At 38.1% G+C, this 19,094-nt stretch overlaps 1 protein-coding gene across 2 annotated transcripts in view; it reads left to right on the forward strand.

The window, feature by feature from the left end:
• The window catches only part of LOC143282032 (dynein axonemal assembly factor 4-like), a 73,408-nt gene extending 69,656 nt beyond the window's left edge, over window positions 1–3,752 (forward strand). For both annotated transcript variants that reach the window (XM_076587457.1, XM_076587456.1), the window contains exons 10-11: window positions 232–337; window positions 631–3,752. In XM_076587457.1, the coding sequence (XP_076443572.1) occupies window positions 232–337; window positions 631–737 (213 nt within the window). In that variant the 3' untranslated portion in view covers window positions 738–3,752. The remainder of the gene's footprint in view (window positions 1–231; window positions 338–630) is intronic.
• The last annotated feature ends 15,342 nt before the right edge of the window (window positions 3,753–19,094 follow it).

A 19,094-nucleotide genomic window follows, 5' to 3' on the forward strand; every position in this document is an offset into this window, starting at 1 on the left:
TGAACAAGCCAAAATAATAGTTGTTTCTTCCCATAAGTTTTCTGAAAATCTGTGTCATCCCTCTCCCACCCTCCCACCTCCCTCATCCCCAAAGAAATCCATGATGGAAGGCATGCAGTAATTGGGTTTGAACCCACATCATTTTGGTCACCAGTTTATGATGGTAGCTGTTGCATTATGGTAGATGATAAACTGTTATTAATATAAAACATTTTGCTTCCTCTCCAACAGGCCATGGATTTATTGAGCCCCCCTGTTCCTCAGAATGAAGAAAGTCGTGTGAAAGCCCTGGTGCGTCGTGGTACTGCGTTTTGTCAGCTGGAGATGTATGTTGAAGGTGAGTCACTGTCCATCTGGCATTGGTGTCTGAAGCAGCTACGTCTTAGCTGTGAGCAAAAAAATTAGTTTTGCAATCTTCCTTTTCTTTTGACAGGCTGAATGGATTAACATCAAATCAGTTTATTGATAGTTGGATACATTCTATTATTGAAATTATTCTGTACGGTGTTGCATTGTCATGAACATGTTCTATAGATAAGCTGAATGGATTAACATCAAACCAATTTATTGACAGTTGGATGCATTCTATTATTGAAATTATTTTACTTGGTGTTGCATTGTCATCAACAGGTTTACAAGACTATGAAGCAGCTTTGAAGATGGATCCCAACAATCAGCAGCTAAAAGAAGATGCTGAGAAAATGCGACAGATTATTCAAGGCAACATGGAGACATGAACCTTTTTCATCTACATCGTGCATTTTCAAAATCTTTCTGATGAAAACAGAAGTGCAAATGAGTTTGAAAAAATCTTTTTTTGAAGCATGCATGTCAAAGCGTTGTTGGTTAAGCGAAATTGTGTTTTGAGTGTTGTCTGGCTTTGAGTTCATAAAGTTAAATTTTTTTAGATGAAATACTCCACCCTTTCTTCTGCATCACTGAAAAAAAGATAAATGATTTTGATGGACTGCTCAAAGTGTCAGATGTATGTGTTCATTGGATGTCAACAATAAACAAAAGGTTTAAATGAACTAAAATATACATGTTGAGCATTGAGTAAGTAACACTATTTAAGGCTGGTTAATGTGCGATGTACTGTAGATGTGTACCTTGCATTTCAACATTAAAACAAAGGGTTCAGTTGAATTAAAATACAAATGTTGGACATTGGAGTAAGTGACACAATTCAAGGTTGGTTGCTGTGTGTGTGAAGCATTTAGCTAGGGTTAACTGCTTTGGTTTTTAAGTATCCAAACCAGAAAGCCATGGTATATACAAGATCGGAAACTATCAGTAATTTTGTGTGGACATTCAAATGTGAAATGCTGATTTATTTTGGGGCACAGTACTGCACCCTTTCTTTTGTACAGTTAAGCTGGCTTATTCACTGATCGAGTAGAAAAATCATGCACTCAGGTCAGTTCTACTCCATGAGAATACTGGGGACTTTTTCAGTTAAACATAGAATCCCCACCCTGAAATTATGTGCTAGAATTTTTCTGTTTTCTGTCACTCTTTCTGGCCTTTTCCTTCTATTTTCCTATTTTTGTGTTTTCTGTCTTGCTGGTGCTTTCACTTAAATTTGTTCTAGAAAGTCTTAAATATTTTTTGTCATTTTCTGGACTTGATCAGTGTGCATTCTTACAGTGTTGTGTTCTTTTTGACTCACTTGTGTAAACAAAAGTGAGTCTATGTTTTAACCCTGTGTTCGGTTGTCTGTGTGTGTGTGTGTGTGTGTGTGTCCGTGGTAAACTTTAACATTGACATTTTCTCTGCAAATACTTTGTCAGTTGACACCAAATTAGGCATAAAAATAGGAAAAATTCAGTTCTTTCCAGTCATCTTGTTTAAAACAATATTTCACCTCTGGGATGGTCACAAAAAAAACAAAAAACAAAAAAAATGAAGCCTAATTATATGCAAACTGCATTTACTGTTATATTTATATTGTTTGTATTCTCTAAACTTGGCACTCTGATCTGATATTCTGACCCAACAACAAGAGCAGTCATTATTACCATTTTTTGTTCACACAGGAACTTCTTTTGCTAAGCATGGAAGTTTAATTGCAAACATTTTGGTGCAGGTAGTAAAAAAGGGAAATTACTCTGTAATTAATGGTAGGGGACTTAATTTGCTTTAAACTGATCTTTCTCATCTTAAACATTACATTTTAAAATTATACTCAATACATAAAAAGCTTGGATTTTTTTAAAGTGTATCACAAGTGAGTCTTGAAGGCCTTGCCTCTCTTGTTTTTTGTTTTTTTTACCAGCCGCTGTGAGGAAGTGGTTAGTGTGGTGAACTAAAGGCTGGTAGGATGCGGGTTTGATTTCCAGCGGAGTTAGGGTTTTTCAGCCCACAGCTGGCTTCTACCCAGAGTTGGGTGTTCTTTGTGTTTAAATGGGAAGACTGGGACCACACAGTCGAGTATCATCCACTTCACAGATGTGTCTTTGGATGTGTTGCTCAAATTTCCTGACCAACACTGCAAGTGTCTTTATCTCTTGGGCCTGGTTGACACTGTGATATCATTATGACAGGAAGTGCAGAGTACAGCCTTGTTATGTAGTCCCAAACATAAATGGACCTCCATAGCAGCAACATCATCATTAGCATTCTTACTTCATCATCAATATATGTTATAAAAAATAAAAAAAAGTCCCAAATTATCTGGTCTTTCATGCCCTGCTCTCTCTCAGTTTCCATTCCCCTCCACTTCCGACCATGGGGCGAGTCTTGTCAAGGTCTTCAGTGTTGACTGATTCATGGGGGACTGTCATTGGAGAGATGTGGTGGTGGTCCCCACTCTGGGGTAGACGCTCACTCAGTCTGCGACAATGGCATTATTGTCGTCATTATGTGGCTTAGTAGGTGTTGTCCTAAGTATGTTAAATCAGAACAGGCACTGGTGACTTTTCATCAATGTTTCCTGTGGACTGCCAGCGTTGGGACTGCGACAGGTGAACCCAGGTGTGACCTGAATGAGTGGTGTGGGAATAATGCCACTGAAATGGTGCAGATGGGCCAGCAAAGAAAAAAAAATCTGTATTCTTTTTTTGTGCCCAAGATGTGCAAGTTGCCCTCTAGAATGTTTTGGTTTTGTATGATGCTTTTTGTGTATAATTTGTTGTAAAGGTGTTATATATTTCAGCATTTCGTTCTCTGTTTTGTACATGATATATTTGAAAAAATTAAATGGTTATTAGATTTACTTACTTGAATTATATATATGTTCATTTCTATATTTAGATTTGGAGTATATATATGTCTTTCTTTCTTTTTTCTTTTTATATTTTCTTTTTCTTTTAATTCGTTTGGTCTTTCTGCCATTTTGTCACAATGGCTCATTGGTCCTTCACTAGTTTCCTCTTTAGTTTTCAACTACATGTACAGTGCTTGCACTTGTTTATATTTGTATGCATCCCTTAGCTTGTGGCATTCAGGGTTCACATCTCTCATGCAGTTTTTAATGAAATGACATGGTTGATCACTTAGATGTATAAAATACAGTGTACATGTATTTATCTCTTTCTAATTCTCAACAAATAGAATGTGAAAGGACCTAAAGCTGAAGTGATGCTACCAATCAAGCTTTACTTTTTCTGTTACTGAAACATGTGTTTTGGGTCACTCAGTTGTGTATGGAAAAAAGGCTGCGACAAAACAAAAAATGTGTAAGAACTCCTGGTAAAATAACTGGGAGTGTTATTTTCAAAGGCAGAAATAAATCTTTCCAGGTAGAAAAGACAGCCACACTTGTGCGTGTGTATGTGTGTGTGTGTGGGTGGGTGAGGGTGTGGGTGTATTAGTGTGAAATGGTGTTTGGAATGGCAAAATTTGTCAGTTTTATGCATTATGCATGACAAGGAGAATGATTTTTTCTCAAACACCAGCTTTAATGTGGTGATTTTCCATGACATTCATGGGTTCAGCCCAGGTCATGGCATTGTGCACAGTTCCAATGAAATACACAACAGTCAAAGCAGTTGCTCTTTACCACTTGCTTGTAGGCTAACATCAGTTTGGCATTCTATTATACGTCAGTTATTACTTTTAGTGGAGAGCCTTAAGTCACTGTCACTAAAACAAGAGAAACCTGCACATCATGTAAGAGATGTTCTATTTGGTTTTTCACATTCCTTGTCCAATAGTGGTTCATCTAAGCAAGGGATCCACCTTATCACTGCACCTGAAGTGGGTGTGGTCAGCATCTAAAGTAGGTCACCAAGCTCATTAAAGATTAAACTCATTTCCTTGGTTATTTTCTTCTTTTTTGGAATGTCACATGGAACAAATGCCCAGAATGTGGATTCCAGATGCTAGCCATGTTAATATTTACTTGCTGTGGTATTGAACGTTTCAAGTGACTGCAAGGAAGTACACATAACCCATATTTTTCTGAAAGAAAAATGAACAGACTGTCAGTTTCTGAATATATGTTATAGATTGCTAATAAAAAGCATCTGAAATGAATCTACAAAATTCATGAAAACTAAAAATTAAATCTGTTACTGTACCTTATGTACACATAGTCATGAATTATAATCCAAAGTTCTGGTATTCTACACACTTTCTTTTCATCATTCACTTACAGTTTCTATGCAAATGCAGTAGAAAGTAGTCAGCACAATGTTTCTTTTAGTTTAGTTTAGTTTTTTTTTCTTTTCTTTTTTTTTCTTTTAATCAAAAGAAATAGAAATCACACACACACGTCATTCACGTGCCAGTGTGATTTTCAAATCAAATTAAATTATGCTGCTTGGAGTCTCATCGACCTCTGAGGCCGTATGATTTTCAAAAACCTCTCATCTCAGTGATTCATGCAACACATGACAGTGCTCCGTCCGATTCATCAAACACCCACTCCCCCTCCTACCCCTAAATAAGGGGACGGTTTATCTTTGAGATCAACCATGGGTCAGCTAGGGTCAGCTACAGAGCTATTCTTAGCCTCCTATCCACTGTTTCCTTTTATTGCCAGATCAAGCTCTTCAAAAGCCCCCACTTTCACCTCTGCAAATCACTCACTCGTGTGTTTCCTCTCCCTTCTGAGAGGGGTACTGACAATCATATCCAGTAATTACCATACAAGGTGTGATTGGTTGTTGAAAAAGACACATCAAGCTTTCTGATCGGTGTGGTTTTTTGTTTGTTTGTTTGTTGTTTTTTGGTTGGTTGGTTCGGTTGTTTTTTTTTGTTTTTGTTTTTTTTGACACATCAACTTTAAAATGTATTTGGAAAATCCTGAAATGACGCGGTCGTCATGGGGCAAATAGAATGAAAACAGACATATCAAGCATTCTGACTGGTGTCTTCAAACATGACCATGTTAATTCTGACACAGTGTAATTTAAGCATATCTAAATAGTGTACGAGGGCCCATCTTATTAATAAGTCTTGCAATACAGCAATACTAGGAAAGTTCAAAATCTTCTGCTTTCTCCACCTTCTCGAAGAAGTCTCCCTCAGCTTGTATGCAATTCATCATCCACTCAAACCAAGTTGTCATGATGGCAGCCCATGTAACCTGGAGTATGCCCATAATGAGACCTTCGAAGAAGGATCGAGCATCTTCTGCACACTGAAACGTTTTCCTCCTTCAACTGCTGCTTCACCTCAGGGAACAAAAACCATTCACAAGGGGCTAAGTCAGGAGGATACGTGATGAGAGACCAGTTAAACATCGTTCTCTTTCAGTCTAGAGTTAAAGCAGGTGTGTGAGCTCGGGCATTGTCATGATGCAGCTGTAGCCCTCTTGTTCCACGTCTTGGGCGGCATACACACCATACTTCAAACACCTCTGGAAGGCAGACAGTGACTTACCACCCAGAGTTCACTGTCCTTTCTTTGAGGGGTAGAAATGCAACATGGCCTGATTTTGCAATGAAACGTGCAACCATTTGTTTGGAATGACACTTGGAATGACAGAATTTGAAGGTGCACTTTCACCTATTACAATGTCCCAAACAAGATCTGATCGTCCATCATCGAATGTTCGCAACATGTAGGTACACTATTCAACCCTACCCTGTTTCTGCTCTTTTGTCAAGTGGTGAGGTATTTTTGAAGGATGGTGCTCATGCTCCCTGATGAAATCTTCATCTTCTTCATTTCATCAATGGTGACACGAGGGTCATCTTTGATCGTAGGCCTCACGTGTGCCATTTATTGGTCAGTTACCACTGTTACAGGTTGGCCACAACGGTCATCATCTTTGGAAGCATTGCTGTTTAAAATTTTAAAGTTTAAAAATCTTCCAGTTTAAAACCTTCAAATCTGATTTAAAATGTTCACTTCTTTTAGAAGTCCATAAGCGCCCATGGAGGTACCACAAAACAAAGTCTTGAGAGAATCTGCCTTGTAATGTCTGTATCAAATGTTATGCAGTCAGTGAGCACGTGTTACATAGTGAGAGGCTCATCACGGGGAATAAAGTGCCTCCTGTTTTATTATAAGGACTGGGGGTTCTGGACAAACTGACCTGTCCTGTGCCAAAACATTTTGACCTCAGACAATTTTAGACTCTCAGGTCAAAGCAATCCAGAACCCCCACTCGATATTGATAATGCCAACGAGCAAGGCATCTCACTAACCCACCCTGGCATTATTTACTTAAGTTAATCATTTTTAAGCCTATGATTTGACAATCCCGTGGTATATGACCAGCATCATAATAACCATATTCATCAAGCAAATCATGGAACTGGGGCATATATGCGCCTGCCCCATAATTTACCTAACAGCTGTCTGTGTCTATCCTGGCTAGGAGACTCATTCCTTACAACAGTAACTAGGCCAACAGTCCCATTTGACCTAATTATTGTTGTATGACCGTCACAACCCATAAGGGGTTGTCCATGTACCCCCACCCTTCCCAGACTAACGACCAGACAACACAAACACAGAGTTCAAAGTTCAACTCGGTTTTTTTTTACTGACATATGATAATCAAAACACACAAAAATTGCTCCCCACCCTAACAACAGCAAAATGCTCAGCTTCATTCTCAATCCTTCATACTTCAGCTCGGGTGCTTACTCTTGCGGATGATGGCCTGGTCTTCAAAACTTCGAAAGATGCTCAGGAAAGAACAGAAACAACTAAACAATATTGCTCAATGGTGCAAAGACACAGGATCTTCCATCAATCCAGCGAAAGCCAAAACGTTGCTGTGCACCCTCAACAACAGAACCGCGAGCAAATCATCACCTTCTGTGTCATTCGATGGGATTCAGATCGAGAAAACTGAATGCCTATGCTACCTAGGAATACACTTCGACAGGATGCTGACCTTCGGAAAACATACGGAAAATACTGTTCTCAAATGCAAAAAGGGCCTTTCAGTCTTAAAGGCAATGGCAACCAAAGGTATTGAATAACGCCACCTCTTCCTGCTATACCAATCACTCGTCCTCAGTGTGATCAACTACGGACTTGGGCTAACAACACCGTCTCAAAGCAACCTCTTAAAATTAGAAAGAGTTCAAAATGAAGCTATGAGGCTGATCCTTGGAACAACAAAAGACACGCCCACAGAAACCATGCGATACTTGCTTGACCTTCCTTCAGTGCAGGCCACAAACAAGTTAGAACAGGTCAAGACCTACTTCAAAGCATCAGAAAACCCTCAAAACCCACTGCATGACGCAGTCAAAGAACCAAAAGGCAGCCGTCTAGGACGAGGAAGATCATGGATGGGGCAAGCAGAAGACACAATCCAGCTAGTATGCCGACTACAAGACCTGAAAGAAACAAAAGAATGGGAGAAAAACCCCGAAAACCTCAATCATCTATTCAACACAGCCATTTCACCCACTCTAGGAAGACATTGTCGGGAATGACCAGAGGGCAAAACTGATGCGGAAGTGAAGCTACTCATAGAAGAAAACAGTAAAGAAGAGGACATCATCATATACACAGATGGCTCAGTCACCAAAGACCAATCCGGTTGGGGATTCACTGCGAAACAAAATGGAAAAACAGGGAAGTGAATGCTGCCTACAAAGTCACAACCTCCAGCCTAACGATGGAAGTTGAAGTTGAAGCTGTGACACACGTCCATCCATCCGCCCGGAAACCAACATGTCATGATTCTAACCGACTCAATGAACCTCATACAGAAAATTGAAAACGGAATGGGAAGCCCAGAGTGGCATAAGGCGCAACTTTCAGATTAAAAAACACATGGTCATACTGCCCGGGACATGCAGGTGTTAAGGGAAATGAGCAAGCTGACAGACTTGCTGGTAACGCAACACCAACGAGCGGCCTACATCTAGGAAAATCGGAAATCCTCAGAAAAGTCAAAGAATATCAAAAAGAACAGGTACAAGGCCATCACACCATCGATCGATCGCCTCAAAGAAATAAAAGCAGAGAGAGGGAGCGGCCGTAAGTCTAACATGAAAGGTAGAGCACGATGCTTTGCAAATCAAACAAATATCGGCATCATTTCCAAACCAACATTGCGCAAATTTCTTCGAAACGGAACAGAGTCTCTGTGGGCTTTTCCAGATCCAATAGACTGAGCAACACACTAGACGCCACGTTCTTGGCATCAGAGATCCTTTCCCATCCCTCTTGCGGCCAATCAGTGGCAGTCTATGTGCGTGTGTGTATGTGTGTGTATGTGTGGGTCTGTGTTTTTGAGTGCATTTGTGCATGCGTGAGAGTGTAAGTGTACACAAGTGTCAGGAGAGTTCTGTGCATGTGTGTGTGTGTGTGTGTGTGTGTGTGTGTGTGAGGGGGAGGTGGGGGTGCAGGGAGGAGGTGGGGTAGAGGATGAGGTATGTGAGTGTATGCATGCCTACACTGTGGGAGCAGCAGGATATTGGAACGTATATATTATATATATATTTTTGTATATATGTGTGTGGGGTTGGGGGTGGGAGATATGGGCGTGTGTGTGTGTACTTGTACAAGTAAGCGTTCATCTGTGTGTGTGTGTGTACGTGTTTGTTTGTTTGTGTGTGTGTGTGTGTGTGTGTGTGTGTGTGTGTGTGTGTGTGTGTGTGTGTGTGTGTGTGCCGTGGAAGCTGCGATACATAGACTAGAAATGAGTGTGTGGAGGAGGGGGGTAGAGGAGGTGCAGGGTAATGTGTGTGTGTGTGTGTGTGTGTGTGTGTGTGTGTGTGTGTGTGTGTGTGTGTGTGTGTGTGTGTGTGTGTGTGTGTTGGAGCTCATGTACGTTTATATGTATTTGACTGTGCTTTCATATCTGTGAAACTGCGTGTTTGGTGCATATCTGTTATGCATATGTGGGTGTATGTGTGAATGTGTGTGTTCATGTTTTACATTTATTTGCTTGCTTATCATCATTGTTGTCTTATTTATTTAATTATTTATTTATTATTATTATTATTTTATTATTATTTTCATTACTACTACCTTTTTTATATCATAATTATTATTTATTTATTTATGTAAGCTTATATATATATATATATATTTTTTTTTCTCAAGGCCTGACTAAGCGCGTTAGGCATCTGCTTGGCAGATGTGGTGTAGCGTATATGGATTTGTCCGAACGGAGTGACGCCTCCTTGAGCTACTGAAACTGAAACTGAAACTGTGTTTCATTATGTTTGAAGTATTGTATTTTGTTGCATTCTGCTGGATGTATTATATTGTGCTGTATTGTGTTGGATGTAGTATAGTTTGTTCCATTGTGTTGCATGTATTGCATTCTTTTCTATTGGATGTATTGTATTGTGTTGCATTGTGTTGTATTGTGTTGCATTGTGTTGGATGTATTGTGTTGTATTGTGTGGGATGGATTGTATTGTGTTGTACTTTGTTAGATGTAGTGTGTTGTGTTGTATTGTGTTGCATATTATTGTATGTGTTATATGTATTGTATTGTATTGTGTTTGATGTATTGTATTTTGTTGCACTCTGCTGGATGTATTGTATTGTGCTGTATTGTGTTGGATGTAATGTAGTTTGTTCCATTGTGTTGCAAGTATTGCATTCTTTTCTATTGGATATATTGCATTGTGTTGCATTGTGTTGGATGTATTGTGTTGTGTGGGATGGATTGTATTGTGTTCCATTGTATTGTATGTATGGTATTCTGTTCGATGTATTGTATTGTATCGTGTTGGATGTATTTTATTGAGTTGTATTGGATTTATTGTATTGTGTTGGATATAATAAATTGTGATGTATTCTGTTGGATGTATTGCATTTTGTTGGAGTTATTGTATTGTGTTGGATGTATGGACTGTATTGTATTTTGTTGCATTGTGTGGGATTTATTGTATTGTATTCTGTTGGATGTATTATATTGTGTTGCACTGTTGCATGGTGTTGAATGTATTGTATTGTGTTTTATTGTGTTAGACGTATTGTATTGTGTTGTGTTTTCTTGCATGTATTATTTTCTGTTGCATTGTGTTGGATATATTGTATTGTGTTGTATTGTGTTGCATTGTGTTGGATGTATTGTGTTGTATTGTTGTGTTGTGTTATTATTTTTGTGTTGTGTTATTGGTGTTGTGTTGTGTTGTGTTATTAGTGTTGTGTTGTTAGTGTTGTGTTATTAGTGTTGTGTTATTGTTGAATTGTGTTGTTATTGTTGTGTTCTGTTATTATTGTTGTGTTGTGTTATTATTGTTGTATAGCTTTGTTATTCTTGTGTTGTTATTGTTTTGTTGTGTTATTATTGTTGTGTTGTGTTGTGTTATTATTGTTGTGTTGTGTTATTATTGTTGTGTTGTGTCATTATTGTTGTGTTATTAGTGTTGTGTTGTGTTATTGGTGTTGTGTTATTAATGTTGTGTTGTTAGTGTGTTATTAATGTTTTGTTGTGCTATTATTAGTGTTGTGTTGTTATTGTTGTGCTGTGTTGTGTGCGTGCTGTTGTTGTTTTTGTGTGCGTGCTGCTGTTGTTGTGTGTGCGTGCTGCTGTTGTTGTGTGTGCGTGCTGCTGTTGTTGTGTGTGCGTACTGTTGTTGTTCCTGTTGTTGTTGTGTGTGAGCGCTGTTGCTGTTGTTGTTGTGCGCACGTTGTTGTTGTTTTGCACGCGTTGTTGTGTGTGCGTGCTGTTGTTGTTCTTGTTATTGTTGTGTGTGCGTGCTGCTGTAGTTGTTGTTGTTATTGTGTGTGCGTGCTGTTGTTTTTGTGTTTGCGTCCTGTTGGTCTTGTTGTTGTTGTGTGTGCATACTGTTGTTCTTGTTGCTGTTGTTCTTGTGTGCGTGCTGTTCTTGTAGTTTTTGTTCTGTGTGCCTGTTGTTGTTGCTGAATGTTATCGTTGTTGTTGTTCTTGTGCTACTTGTTGTTGTGCTTGTTTTTGTTGTTGTGCTTGTTGTTGTTGTTGTTGTGTTTGTTGTTGTGCTTGTTGTTGTTGTTCTTGTTGTTGTGCTGGTTGTTGTGCTGGTTGTTGTCGTTGTTCTTGATCTTGTGCTACTTGTTGTTGTGCTTGTTTTTGTTGTTGTGCTTCTTGTTATTGTTGTGCTGGTTGTTCTAGTTGTTGTGCTTGTTGTTCTTGTTGTTGTTGTGATTGTTGTTATTGTGCTTGTTGTTGTGCTGGTTGTCGTCGTGCTGGTTGTTGTTGTCGTACTTCTTGTTGTTGTTGTTGTGCTGGTTCTTGTTGTGCTGGTTATTGTTGTTGTGCTCGTTGTTGTTCTTGTGCTTATTGTTGTTGTTCTGCTTCTTGTTGTTCTTGTGCTTCTTCTTGTTGTTGTGCTGGTTGTTGTTGTTGTTGTGCTCGGTGTTCTTGTTGTTGTTGTGCTTGTTGTTGTTGTTGTGCTTCGTGTTGTTGTTGTGCTGGTTGTTGTTATTGTGCTAGTTGTTGTTGTTGTTCATATTGTTGTTGTGCTGGTTGTTGTTGTTGCTGTTGTTGTGCTCTTTGTTGTCGATGTTGTTGTTGTTGTGCTGATTGTTGTTGTGCTCGTTCTTGTTGATGTTGTGCTTCTTGTTTTTGTTGTGCTTCATGTTGCTGTTGTGCTCGTTGTTGTTGTGCTGGTTGTTGTTGTTGTGGTTGTTGTTCTTGTGTTTGTTGTTGTGCTTGTTGCTGTTGTTTTTGTTGTGGTGCTGGTTGTTGTCGTTGTTGCTGTTCTTGTGCTTCTTGTTCTTGTGCTTGTTGTTGTTGTTGTTGTTGTTGCTGCTGAATGTTGTCGTTGTTGTTGTTGTTGTGCTGATTGTTGTTGTGCTTGTTGTTGTTGTTGTTGTGTTTGTTGTTGTGCTTGTTGTTGTTGTTGTTGTTCTTGTTGTTGTGCTGGTTGTTGTCGTTGTTGTTGTTGTTCTTGTGCTACTTGTTATTGTGCTTGTTTTTGTTATTGTGCTTCTTGTTGTTGTTGTGCTGGTTGTTGTTCTTGTTGTTGTGATTGTTGTTATTGTGCTTGTTGTTGTGCTGGTTGTCGTCGTGCTGGTTGTTGTTGTCGTACTTCTTGTTGTTGTGCTGGTTCTTGTTGTGCTGGTTATTGTTGTTGTGCTCGTTGTTGTTCTTGTGCTTATTGTTGTTGTTCTGCTTCTTGTTGTTCTTGTGCTTCTTCTTGCTGTTGTGCTGGTTGTTGTTGTTGTTGTGCTCGTTGTTCTTGTTTTTGTTGTGCTTGTTGTTGTTGTTGTGCTTCGTGTTGTTGTTGTGCTGGTTGTTGTTATTGTGCTAGTTGTTGTTGTTGTTCATATTGTTCTTGTGCTGGTTGTTGTTGTTGCTGTTGTTGTGCTCTTTGTTGTCGATGTTGTTGTTGTTGTGCTGATTGTTGTTGTGCTCGTTCTTGTTGATGTTGTGCTTCTTGTTTTTGTTGTGCTTCATGTTGCTGTTGTGCTGGTTGTTGTTGTGCTGGTTGTTGTTGTTGTGGTTGTTGTTGTTGTTGTGTTAGTTGTTGTTGTTGTTCATATTGTTCTTGTGCTGGTTGTTGTTGTTGTTCTTGTTGTTGTTTTTGTTGTTGTCGTTGTTGTTGTGCTGATTGTTGTTGTACTCGTTATTGTTGATGTTGTGCTTGTTGTTGTTGTTGTTCTTGTGTTTGTTGTTGTGATTGTTGTTGTTGTTGTTGTTTTTGTTGTGGTGCTGGTTGTTGTCGTTGTTGCTGTTCTTGTGCTTCTTGTTGTTCTTGTGCTTCTTGTTGTTGTTGTTGTTGTTGCTGCTGAATGTTGTCGTTGTTGTTGTTGTGCTGATTGTTGTTGTGCTTGTTGTTGTTGATGTTGTGCTTGTTGTTGTTGTTGTTCTTGTTTGTTGTTGTTGTTGTTCTTGTTGTTGTTGTGTTGGTTGTTGTGCTGGTTGTTGTCGTTGCTGTTGTTGTTCTTGTGCTACTTGTTGTTGTGCTTGTTTTTGTTGTTGTGCTTGTTGTTATGGTTGTTCTTGTGTTTGTTGTTGTGCTGGTTATTGTGCTGGTTGTTGTCGTTCTTGTTGTTGATCTTGTGCTACTTGTTGTTGTGCTTGTTTTTGTTGTTGTGCTTGTTTTTGTTGTTGTCCTTTTTGTTGTTGTTGTGCTTCGTGTTGTTGTTTTGCTGGTTGTTGTTGTTGTGCTAGTTGTTGTCGTTCTTATTCATATTGTCCTTGTGCTGGTTGTTGTTTCCGTTGATGTGCTGAATGTTGTCGTTGTTGTTGTGCTGATTGTTGTTGTGCTGGTTGTTGTTGATGTTGTGCTTGTTGTTGTTGTGCTTGTTTTTGTTGTTGTGCTTGTTGTTGTTGCTGTTCTTGTGTTTGTTGTTGTGCTTGTTGTTGTCGTTGTTGTTGTTGTTCTTGTGTTTGTTGTTGTCCTTGTTGTTGTTATTTTTTGTTGTTTTTATTGGTTATTCTGCTGGTTGTTGTCGTTGTTGTTGTGCTTGTTGTTATTGTGCTTGTTGTTGTGCTGGTTGTTGTCGTGCTGGTTGTTGTTGTCGTACTTGTTGTTGTTGTTGTGCTGGTTGTTGTTGTGCTGGTTATTGTTGTTGTGCTGGTTGTTGTTGTTGTGCTTCTTGTTGTTGTTCTGCTTCTTGTTGTTGTTCTGCTCCTTGTCGTTCTTTTCCTGGATATTGTGCTGGTTGTTGTTGTTGTGCTGGTTGTGGTTGTTGTTGTTGTGCTGATTGTTGTTGTTGTTGCTATTGTTGTTGTTGTTTTTGTTGTTGTTGTTGTTGTTGTGCTGGTTGTTGTTGTTGTTGTGCTTGTTGTTCATATTGTTGTTGTTGTTGTTTTTGTTGTGCTTGTTGTTGTTTTGCCTCTTGTTGTTGTTGTGCTGCTTGTTGTTGTTGTGCTTGTTCTTCTTCTGTTATTGTGCTTGTTGTTCTTGTTGTGCTTCTTCTTGTTGTTGTGCTTCTGTTGTTGTGCTAGTTGTTGTTGTTGTTGTTGTGCTTGTTGTTCTTGTTATGCTTCGTGTTGTTGTTGTTGTTGTGCTAGTTGTTGTCGTTGTTATTCATATCGTCCTTGTGCTGGTTGTTGTTGTTATTGTTCTTTTTGTTGTTTTTTGTTGTTGTTGTGCTGAATGTTGTTGTCATCGTTGTTGTTGTTGATGTTGTGCTTGTTGTTGTTGTTCTTGTGTTTGTTGTTGTGCTTGTTGTTGTTGTTGTTTTTGTTGTTGTGCTGGTTGTTGTTGTTGTTCTTGTGCTTCTTGTTTTTGTCGTTGTTGTTGTTCTTCTTGTTGTTGTGCTTCTTCTTGTTGTTGTGCTGCTTGTTGTTGTTGTGCTTGTTCTTCTTGTTGTTATTGTGCTTGTTGTTCTTGTTCTGCTTCTTGTTGTTTTTGTCCTTGATTTAAACAAAATTTTATTCAGTAAATATGTCACACATGTACAGATAGACAGCGGAGCAACAACAAGCTAATAGCTTATATCGTGCTCAGGAATGTGATTAAATACATTTGTTTCGTTTGACGGCTGGTGGACGCTACACAATTACAATTATGTTAAAATACACATTTTCCAACTGCAATGTAGTCATTGCAGACATACATTGTTTCCCCCTTTTTTCCCTACTTTTTTTCCCCTCTCTTTTTCCTTGAGCCGCCGTGGAGATTAATATATTTAAAGAATTTACAATGAATATAAACATCATTTTTTAAGATACGTTGTTCACACAACAGAAAGCAGAAAAAGGTAAGAAAAACAAGTTAGTGAATAAGATAAGAAATGAGAAGAAAAAGAAAAAGAAAAAAGAGAAGAAAAAAACAAGAAAAAATATACACATGGAGAGGGAATGACATTACACATAATCGTACTTGATTAGACGGACTAGACAGGAAGTAAGGAAAGATTACATGTCCAATGTAGAAGATATAGTTGGTCACACCTACACACCTAGAACAGTGCATACTTAAAACCTACTGGATTGAGTGATGAATTTGTGTACAGTTTCAAATATCAGCATGTTTATGTTGTTGAAAATTAGAATTACCATGCAGGAGAGTATGTATCTGAATATATTCTTGGGGAAGATTTAAGACAGTATTTATACGAGCCACGCTAAAACGCGGACACGATAGCAAATAGTGCTCAGCTGTTTCTCTACCATTGCCACAATCGCAGAATGGATCATCCACTAAGTGGCGATGAAACATGTCATTTCTAAGATCACTTATCTGAAGACGGAGTCGACAATGAATTATTTGTTCCTTACGTTCACCAAAATAATAATATATAGGTACAATGGAATCGTTAGCAGACAAGTAGCGTTTAAATGCACTTAGAGAGTTACAATTCTTGACATGGTCAGGGTTGTTGTAGAAGGAAAGAAAATTTCCGATATATTTCAGTATGACATTTTGGAACCGTGCGTTCAAGAGGTCTACGTCTGTGGTATGGGTTCCTTACTGCAACAAGATCAGGTAGAAGGTCTAACAAATAGTCTGGACACATGCCACTAATGATTTTATAATATTGTATAAGTTTGTACCTATTTCTTCTTTCTTTTAGTGTACAAAAGCCAGACTCGTTACGTAAATTTTGGTGATTGGTTCCACGAACAGCTCCAACGATGGTTCTTATTGCTTCCAAATGCAAATCCTCCAGAGAATTTGATAGTGTGGCAGAGCAATTATCCCAAATGATATCAGCGTAATCAAAATGAGGTAATATAAAAGATTTATACATTATTTCAAGGGATTTTCTACTAAGTTTATACTTATAACTTTTTAGACAAGAAAGTAACATGGTAACTACGCTAATTATACTTTGAATATGTGCGTCCCATTTGCAGTTGTTCTGTAGTATAATACCAAGATGTTTGTGTTTGTCTGTGCTCAGTAAATGCGAAGAACAAAATGTAAGCGGTAGAACAGCGTTATTGTCTCGTATAAAGTTTAATAATTCTGTTTTCTCTTCGCTGAATTTCACAGCCCATTTGCTTATTTTTTCCAAATCTGAATTCAGTATTTCTGCTCGAGTGTATGGGTTATTCAGTGCTAAAGACATGCTTGTGTCGTCTGCAAAGAGTTTAACTTTAGGTTTGATATTGTCTACAATGTCGTTAATGTAAATAAGAAAAAAAAGTGGACCCAAAACTGAGCCTTGGGGGACACCTGCACGAATCTTCTTATAATCCGATTTGTCACCTTTAATTATAACAGCTTGATAACGATCTGATAAGTAATCTGTAAACCACTCGAGTAGTTTCCCTCTAATACCATTCACTTTCAGTTTGTAAATAAGTCCTTTGTGCCAAACACGATCAAATGCTTTGGATATATCAAAATATACTGCTTGTGTTGTAACTTTACGATCAAATGAGAGACATGTCATCATATATACATAACAGTTGATTCACGGTGGAATCACCAGGGATAAACCCAGACTGCGAGGGGGAAATAATGTTATTTATTACCAGGAAATGGAAAGTATGTTGGTGAATACACCTTTCAAAAACTTTGCCCACACAGCTAAGTAGAGAAATTGGACGATAATTGTTACAAGTATCTTTAGATCCTTTTTTATGTAAAGGGTTTACATGAGCAGTTTTCCATACCTGTGCAAACTTAGCTTCGTCAAGACTTCTGTTAAAAAAAGAAGTCAAGGGATCTAAAATAACTGGAAGTGATGCAATCAGTAACGTATTATGAATTAGGTCGGGATATTGTTCGATATCCGTCAACAGTTCGAGTTCTATTCCCGTACTCTTGAGTAAAGCATCCCAAGACATTCCGGGAAGCGTGTAATAATGAACAGGATCGAGATTATGAGTTCGCAAACACGTATTTCTAAAATTCTGGAACACATCGGCAAGTAACAGCACATCAGTGACTAAGTACAGATCGTTATAATCACCTAGATTCTTACATTTAAACTTCTTCCACACATTCTTGGCATGCTTGTGGTCACTTTCTGATATATCCGTGTTGTTAAGTTTACTAAAGAAATGACTTTTCTTTGGTAGTTTTGTATCTTCGTGTTTACTCCAATCGGTAATATATTCGTACGGAAAGACTCCTTTTCTCGTAACGAGCTTGAACTCCTCCTCATCTGTGAAATGTTTGCGCGTTAAAAACTTCTTATGATCCGGAAGGTTCTTCGCAAGCTGGTCGAGACTCGAACTCAAGAATGCGAAACTATCTAAAAACTTCAACCTTCCCCAACTGAATGTGATGTACTTCTCTTTATTATTCGCGATACACGTAATTCTACCACCACCTTTGTTCGCGAGCTCTGAAATGATCGCGTGAGAGTCGTAACCTTTGAGGTTGTGAAATAATATCGGCAACACAAATTCGTCGGGTTTTATTCTCAATTTAAGATTACACGATGCATGCGCGGCACCTCTATAGTTCCCTGTGATATGGTCATGATCTCTTACTTTATCATTTGCGAGTAGTTCCCCTCTACATATCCAACAAACTCGTTCGTTTTCAAACGATTCGTTATCTTTTTTGGTCATCTTTATTGGAACTGGTTTTTTCAATTCCTTGACAGTATGATAATATATTATTCGAAGTTTATCGAGAAAACGACTGACCGCATTCTCACCACGAAATAGTTGCGGTTTGTACGCCCTTCCATCAGACCTAACATGCACAAACCCGTATGACGAGATGATGTGTTCGCTTTCTTTGATGGTATTATTCGAATGGGAATCGTCTTTTATTTCTTTACAAATCGCCTCAAAATCAGCATATATCATCACTAACTTGCATTTGATTTTGAAAGGTAAATTTGATCATTTTTGTCTTCTCCGATGGCATCTCAACGCGAGAATAGTTCTTGTGGTTGATCTGCGCGCATCGCTTAATATGTTCTTCTAAAAGTTCTGATGATGTTGTACCTGTCAAGCAATACTCACAAAAGTACATTGCTGCTTTGTGTTTGTTTGTATTACTAAGTAGTCTGTTAAAGTTCTTAATATAAGTATAATGTCCACCATTTTCATTTTCTATAATAAGAAGTTTAATACGCTCCATGTTGGCGGGTTGTTTTGATATTCTTGCACGTTCAATCGTTTTATTTTTTAAATTGTATACATTAATAGCAATATTATTTTGAGTCTCAATCTTTGTAATTTGTTTTATAGGTGTAGGAAAGTCAATATTTTCAAAATTTAACCCATCATCAGAAGGATAGGAATAAGTTAAATTAGAATTCGCTTTTGCTGGAAACTTGTGTGCACGTAAACAATGTCTTATACATTGATCATCTTTATTTTTAATATTAATCACAGCTCTTTTATTTTTTAACCACTGTGGTGATTCAATAAAGGATCCTGGAGATGTAATAGAAACTCTATTCACCCATAAACTAAAGATTCTTTTAATGAACCATCCTGAACCTTCATTTGTAAAATTTTCTATTTTTAACAAAATATGTTTTATTTGTTTTTCAATATCTTGATCATCAACAACATCAATAATACTTTGATATTCCGATCGAAATACAGCTACAGTAGTATCATTATTTTTAATTTGAGCAAACTCCACCGTTAAAACAATATTTTGTTTGGTCAGTGGAATAGCTCTTTGGTTAATAGTGTCCACTTTACTCATCATAAACGAAAGCGGATCTATTTCATTTGGAAGAGCCGCAAGTTTATAATTTTTAATAATACTACCAAACTCCTCCGTGGATTCAGCTTTATGTTGTAGTTTACGTATATTTTTAATAAGTTCATCTTTTTTCATTCTACTAAAACCACGAATTTTGAGCTTTCGTGCAATATCTTTAAGCGTAGCATTGGTCTCCCCCTCCAAAGCATCAAA

Source organism: Babylonia areolata, chromosome 5, assembly GCF_041734735.1.
Source record: "Babylonia areolata isolate BAREFJ2019XMU chromosome 5, ASM4173473v1, whole genome shotgun sequence".
Lineage (NCBI taxonomy): Eukaryota > Metazoa > Mollusca > Gastropoda > Neogastropoda > Buccinidae > Babylonia > Babylonia areolata.